At 40.6% G+C, this 7,472-nt stretch overlaps 1 protein-coding gene across 1 annotated transcript; it reads left to right on the forward strand.

Moving 5' to 3' along the window:
- The first annotated feature begins 5,394 nt into the window (after positions 1–5,394).
- LOC118419336 lies at positions 5,395–7,140 on the forward strand. The gene is made up of 4 exons (XM_035825699.1): positions 5,395–5,466; positions 5,744–5,850; positions 6,148–6,512; positions 7,060–7,140. Exons 1-4 carry the CDS (start codon positions 5,405–5,407, stop codon positions 7,138–7,140), a joined length of 615 nt encoding a protein of 204 aa, XP_035681592.1. The 5' UTR covers positions 5,395–5,404.
- Positions 7,141–7,472: the final 332 nt, after the last annotated feature.

The following is a 7,472-nucleotide window of genomic DNA, read 5'->3' on the forward strand; positions in this document are numbered from 1 at the left end:
ATCTCACTGAGGACATGCCGCTTTTTATTGCATTGAGTTTGTTACAAACTTACAAATGCCAACGTCACGTCATTACCAAGACGACTTTTTTTTCTTTTATGCTTTCCGAAGCAATGAAAAAATTAATTGAAGCAATGTCAGATTTATTAACATTTAAGAAATTCATGCTTAATAGAGGTTACATAACATACGTCTTCCGTTGACAGCAGTCACATAGAGCACCAGGGCAGCGAAGATGATGATCCTAAACATAAATGCATACATAAATACATTTAGAATATGAAAATCAAATCGCGCCACTATAGTATGATATTATGTTCATAAGGTGGTGTTGTCACTTCTGTGACATCAGTGTTAGGGGTCACGTAATCTCCTGTTCCGCCATGGCTGTGTTCGTGAAGACACATTGTGAATAAACCTCTCCTCTGACTCCAAGTGGCATCGCACCTTCGAGTCATCCATCCCGCATCTCCGAGTTGAACAATGGCGCCGTACCAAGCCAAGTCATGCTTTCATATACAAATGTTATCTACTTCACCAACTCACATGCATTACAACAATGCACCGATAGGCTTCTTCAAGGGTGATAACTGAGCAAAGGAAAGGAGCAGCGTGATATTTTACATTCAGGTAGATTAGAAAGTGATGTACACAATTGACTACAATTATGCAAATAATGACCGAAGAATGAGGGGAATCTAGATTTCATCGTTTCCTTTGAGAGGACTCCAATGCATATAATGTATGTAATCTATAGTAGGCGGATTATTTACAGATGCACAATCTGTATAAGGAGGAAATAGCATATCTCGACTGTTTCACATACATTTAATGCATGCAAAATATAACATAAACATATACTGTACGAATTATCTACATAATCAATGCCAATGGGCCATGATTCAGCTAAGTGGCAAATGTGACATGTGTAAGTTAGTGAAAGATGTACATAACTATACATATATGATGCAAAGGTGGAAGCATAATACAAATTTTTCATGGAGGTATGAGTTCTCCGAACTCTTGTTGGTAAAGAACTGTCAAGTACAGAACATTGGACGGTGATATAATGCAACATAAGGAGGTGGGTTATTTAAAAAAACTTCGCAACGGTTTGTTTACTGATTAAAACAACCTATAACGCCAGTCACTGTAGCGTTATTGTTTCCAATTTTGCACGCTTAATTTAAGCGTCACCCTGTAAACGTCACCCTGTTAACGACAGGTCGGATTGGTTGAACGTCAGAGTTTCTAAATCCCCAAGAAGTCGAGCGTATTTTCGCCTGAAATTCTAGTGTTGTATTGGACGGGACCTCGACGACATGCTTGCACATGATCCAAGCACTAAGTAACATGCAACAATTGAGAAAGGACCGGCCTTATCGATATCGCTGCTACTGTTTGCCATATGATGTGAGATGAATATACTAATATGAACCGGTTAGTCTTCTTCGGCCTCACAAATTCAACAACGTGTTTTCAAGCCATATATAGCAAAGTGATTGTAACAACGAGGTAGCAGTGTCCAGCCTACTTCTATGGACGCCAGCTGAAGGGAATACGAGGCAGGGAAGATGTGCTGAGAAGGGACACAGAACTGAAGCCATGAAAAATGCAATGCTGGACAGGGACTTCTGGGCAGCCACAGTGTGGTTCGGGTTGCAGGGAAGAAGCGGCACCCGACATAAGTCACATAAGTCAAGATAGTAACATTTAGCTGTCTAGTTACTGTTTAGCTGTCAGCTAGTCTAGTCCGATGCCGGGCGAGACTACAAGCTTCCCGGCATATACAAAATGTATTATTTCCCCCGGCATAAGAAATTTCCCAGTGCAAACCTTGCTTCGATGTGTTGAAAATGGCCAATCACCCCACCACCACCACAATATCAAAAGTAGGCGTCGGTTGTTGATATAAACGTACACGTACGAATTCCCAGTTCACTCGATTTGCAACTTGACATGACATCAGACCATTTGCAAATGACCACATCTTGAGTCAAATCCATCTAAATGTTTAGCAATAATTCTCACAGACTATCAAATTCATCTTAATCTTTAACAGTAATTCTCACATGCTATCAAATAGTTTCTACGGTACCATTGCGAGGATCGTTAACTCGGACTCACCTCATTGTATCTCGTCAAGGAGCTGCCGAATTCTGGACTCGCTTCAAAGAGGGTGGCAAGTTACTGATTGTAACACGTACAACCCAATGCACTATATATTATGATATGAAATGGTACTACCGGTCACCGACGCGAGTCATTTTATCACGACGTTGGATAAAAATACACTAATGACGGTCAAACAATTAGACATATGACGTAGGTGCCTCAGGGTCTTTTTACTTACGGCTTTTTTTAACTTCCTCCTGGCATGAAAAACGGACAAGATTGAGAAAGTGGTAAATAACTTTTATTGCATATTTGTTGTAGCCATGTACAAAATGGCACTTTTCGTGCCAGTGTGGCTGTCAAAGATGGTGCAACACTAGGTGCGACGCAAAGCTGATCACTACTAGACTTGACAAATTGTCATTATTCTATATGTTTTAGTCATTTTTCTAAGTGCAATATTTCATAGTAAGTTTTTTTCAATTGTAACTACATCAATAGATTTTAATTCCATGTGAATCATGATATCAATGAACATGTAACAAAACGTGAAATTCAGCCAACTGTCTGCAAAGTGTTTTAGTGCCATAAAACCATTCCTTGTGTCCATCCTTCCTTCGTTCGGTCCTGCCGTGTCCGTCGGTTCCGTTCCGTGTCGGTTCCTTCCTTCCGTTCGTTCCTTCCTTCCGTTCCTTCCTTCCGTTCCTTCCTACCTTCCTTCCTACCTTCCTTCCTTCCTTCCTTCCATCTTTCTTTCATTCTTTCATTCATTCATATCCGGAAATGACACTTCATCAGCAGATTATGATTAGAGTCAACTCTAGATCTTGGAAGAAAAGTTCCTGGTTGTACCACGTACTACCGGTCACCGACGCGAGTCATTTTATCACGACGTTGGATAAAAATACACTAATGACGGTCAAACAATTAGACATATGACGTAGGTGCCTCAGGGTCTTTTTACTTACGGTTTTTTTAACTTCCTCCTGGCATGCAAAACGGACAAGATTGAGAAAGTGGTAAATAACTTTTATTGCATATTTGTTGTACACTCGTTCTCATTTAAATGTCGAAAATGGCATTTTTGTGGTCGAAAAATAAATCGGCTTCATTTTCAGTGAAAACTACCTGGTTGTTTAGGAAAATTCCTCTTTTAACCATAGCCAAAAAATGGCAACTTATTATTTTCGGTCCCATTGGTAATACATTACAGGGCGGGTAACAAACGTTACATATGTTTTAACATATGTTTTATAAAGATGATAAATATGTTGTTTTCGTTGTATTTGTGATACCCGGAAATGATGACTAAGTGTCTCAGCACCTCCATATAAAAAACTAAAGAACTTTTCAAAGATGTTGCAAGGTGTCATACCCGGAAATCACACTTCTTCTGATGATTGTAATTAAAGTCAACAGAAAAGTTCCTGATTGCACCACGTACTACCAGCCACCGACGCAAGTCCCTCTATCACGAGTTTGGGCAAAAATAGATACACTAATGACATCAATTAGACGTATGACGTAGGTGTCTCAGGGACCCACAATTTTTTATCCAAACTTCCGCCGGACTTGAAGTTGCATGAGAAAGCGGACAAGATAAAGAAAGTTTCTTGATGACATTTTAGTACCTGTTGTAGCTATGTGCAAAATGCAGCGATCTGATCCCGTTTGAAAGAAAAATAAATAAAATGGACGTTGTTGACAACGTCCACGATATACAATCAGAGTATTCTGTAACATCGTACCTCCAGCATTACATTGTTCGTGTAGAGGCTGAAAATTAGTGTATCAACAGGACACGTGTTTGAAATTTGTATATTAATAGGTAATAATTTGATAATCGTTCCAAACAAGTTGATGAAGATGTCAACAACCCCATAAATAGTTCATCGACCCCATTGTCAATCGTATTTTCAACTTCGGTCCATTAAGTACATGCTTTAGAACAATGTGATTCCCTGCAATATTGTCTTAGTGTAGGACAAAGAAAGGGAGTTCTTTTTCACGTTTCCTGACTTTGACCTTTCTGTGAAAATTTTGTTTTTATTTCTCCCTTCCCACTGGTTACAAGTTACACTGTATTGCTTTTGTTAACAGCATGCATAAACACGTGTTTAATCTGGAAAAAAGGCTTAGTTTATCTTTTTTTTAAATTGCAATGTCAGCGCTATTGTTTCCGATTTCTCACGCTCAATTTAAGCGTCATACTGTCAAGGACCTATGCCCCGATTGGTTGATCATCAGACGGTCGCCTAAATTCAAATTCGCCAAATAGCCGAGTGTATCTTTCGCCCGAAAATGTAACGTTTAAGCGTTGATTTGGACAGGACATTTAAACGACTTTTTAAATGTAAATCCAGGACTGCCTGAAAGCAGATCAAGGTTCGACCTGAGTGTACACTCCTAGTTAAACAAATAAATCAATCAAATCAAATCGTACGAGGCTAACCAACAATGAGTTAAAAACTGAAATTTCACCCCTATCGCTAATGAAACATTCGAAAGGGGGTCAACCCCCCTTCCCAGACGCCCCAGCCCAACAGGTGAGGTCACACCTGGGGACTTCCGGTTTCGTGGTGCCAGTCGCAAGTGGAACTGTAACAGTTACTTTCAACTACAACCTGAGGGTGAAGGGTGTTTTTCTCTGTTAAAAGGTCGACATCCTTCACTCTTAGCTGTGCTGAGGTCAACACAGATCCAAGAAGACTGAAAAGGTGTGTATATGTTGACTGAAATGGTGTGCATGTTGACGATGTGTGTATATGTTGACGATGTACACAAGAAAAATACAACACTCGGACGCTGATACTGTCCAATCTCGCATCAAGAGACCATTAATTTAGCCTGATCTGAGGAAAAGACCTAAAACACAAAAGGAACTTACAGTCAACGTAAACGCTGAGTTTGGAGGAGAATGACTTGTTTATCTTACACATATACTCTTATATGCAAATAGCTCAAGCAGGTGGGTGTGCCAAACGTGGGGGGGCGATGGTGCAGAAATACAGGTGTATTTACGATCTACTTTTTTCGGTCATAGGACTGGTGCGTTGTGGACGAAACCAAGTCAGTGAGTTCCAGGTGTCAGCTAACGTTAAATCATTCGCGATCTACTTGAAAGTGACGTGGAATATTGATATATCATTGCACACTGAATGTGACACGGGACTTGGGCGTACAAGAATATGTGGTTTGACCTTTGGACCACTCGACGAGTAGTTACCATCGAGTGTCTTGGATAAGATAGAATGCGATACATGATGACAATGCGTTGGTTCTTTACAGGATGGCTACAGGAGGGAGTACTGTCGCAGATGTCAGTGCCACAACACCGGACGACGATGACAGGTTTCAGACTTATTTGCATTCAAATGATGACTTATAAGCTTTCTGATAACCCATATCTAATTTTATAAACAACGTTTTGAAATTCTATAATGCTATACATTGATTTGAATTTTCGACTCCAGATGAATAGTTGATTTCTTAAAGTTTCTATTATATTTGATACCCATCAGATTAGTCATAAAAAATTATTCCCTTTTAGTTTGCTCAGTAGCACTGAATTGACCACAGATGTTTTCATCATATTCACATGGCATGTCTTGTTTGTTGTCTCTTACAGTACATACGAAGAACATTTACACGATGGCTGCATGGCCCTGCAGACTGGAGACTTGGACAAGGCAGAACAAAGCTTTGCAGCTTCGCTCAAGTCTGTTCATGTCAAAGGTGAATTAGATTACCTTTGACCTTTAAGATTATGTTTTCGGGTGCTTGTGTGTGTATAATGAGGAGGCCTTATAATGTTGATGTATCCTATGCTTAGACCTTTAAACATATGGCATATGTCACTTAGAAAGAAACCATTTTAGATATCAATTATGCCATCAAGTAACTAATTCATTCAATGATGCTTGCAAAAAAATGAAGTAATTGCATAGCGCGATTTCGGTTCAAACATCTGTCTACCGATAGTTAAAAATCAAAGACAAGATCTCAATTCATGCCATATAACTTTTGTTACAGGAGAGTATGGGAAAGAGGCAGAGCCCCTGTTCAAGTTGGCAGATGTCTATCTGAAGAGAGGAATCCAGTCAAAGGACGGGGGTGATTTCACCAAGGCTGCAGCACTCTGTAATGCAGCACTGGTAAGATCGAGGAGGGAAGATATAGAGGAAACAATCCAAGAAATAACTCAAGCATTTGTAAAAGAAGTCTTGAATGTCGAACAGAATGTAAACAGTGAAGATACAGAGAAACACAAATTGATGTTGAAGGCTGATAGGGACTACGTAGAAAAAGAGATTAAGAGAATTGAACAAGAGGTAGATCCATATAGCCTTGATGAGAATGACCCAACGATAAAAGAAGTGGAGATGAAGAGAGTTGAGGCAATCAAAGAATTGTTTCAGACACTCGTTGATCAGCGGAAAACGTTCATCGCTGGCCTTGTAGATGAATGCATGGAGGTAATGGGCCCCCCTCCCTGTACATACGCCATGATAGGTTTGGGTTCACAAGCCACAGGATTGGTAACACCATACTCTGATCTGGAATTTGCCATTTTGGTAGAGGATGAAACCGAGCATAATGTTAGCTATTTCCGCAACCTCACGCATTACCTGCATCTCAAAGTGATCAATCTGGGAGAGACCATTCTACCGGCCATGGCGATTAAATCTCTCAATGATTTTTACTCAGACGACCCACTGGATAAGTGGTTTTATGACTCAGTGACACCGCGCGGTTTTGCATTCGACGGAGCCATGCCACATGCTTGCAAAACTCCACTAGGCAGGGGTAGAAACAGCACAGGAACAAGCGAACTCATTCGCACACCAAGCAGTATGACCAACGTTCTGCAAGACGACCTTGCATTCCATCTAAAGAAAGGCTACCATCTTGCTAGCATAATGGTAAATGTGTCTTTTATCACAGGAGAACAGGGCTTGGTCAATGAGTACAGGACGTTATGCACTCAGAAACTTAAAGAAAACAATGGGACAGTTCAGGTGGTAATGGCTGCTACTGTACTGAGTGAAAATGCGCCAACCTTTCAAACCCAGGCCCTCACTGCTAATCTGCTAAATGTGAAAAAAGAAATCTACCGATTTTCGAGCCTTGCTGTGTCCTGTTGGGCCCTACTTCATAACATACAACCGACCACAATCTGGGAGACTATTCAGGAGCTGAAAACCCGTGGAGTCGTCAGTAGTGAGAACGCACACCACCTGATGGTGCTGGTCAGTATCTCTGCAGAACTGAGGTTGCGGACGTACATGAACAATCGTGGTCAAGTTGAAAATATGTCAGCCCTATCATCAATATCGCCCGATACAGACATTGGGGAC

This window comes from Branchiostoma floridae, chromosome 7 (assembly GCF_000003815.2).
Source record: "Branchiostoma floridae strain S238N-H82 chromosome 7, Bfl_VNyyK, whole genome shotgun sequence".
Lineage (NCBI taxonomy): Eukaryota > Metazoa > Chordata > Leptocardii > Amphioxiformes > Branchiostomatidae > Branchiostoma > Branchiostoma floridae.

Bases quoted from the DNA above. Each gene is read 5' to 3' on its own strand.
- LOC118419336 (XM_035825699.1), top strand. From the start codon at position 5,405: ATGGCTACAGGAGGGAGTACTGTCGCAGATGTCAGTGCCACAACACCG. The intron at 5,467-5,743 runs GTTTCAGACTTA...TGTCTCTTACAG, and splicing joins ACACCGGACGACGATGACAG to TACATACGAAGAACATTTAC. The intron at 6,513-7,059 runs GCAATCAAAGAA...CTTTTATCACAG, and splicing joins TGGAGATGAAGAGAGTTGAG to GAGAACAGGGCTTGGTCAAT.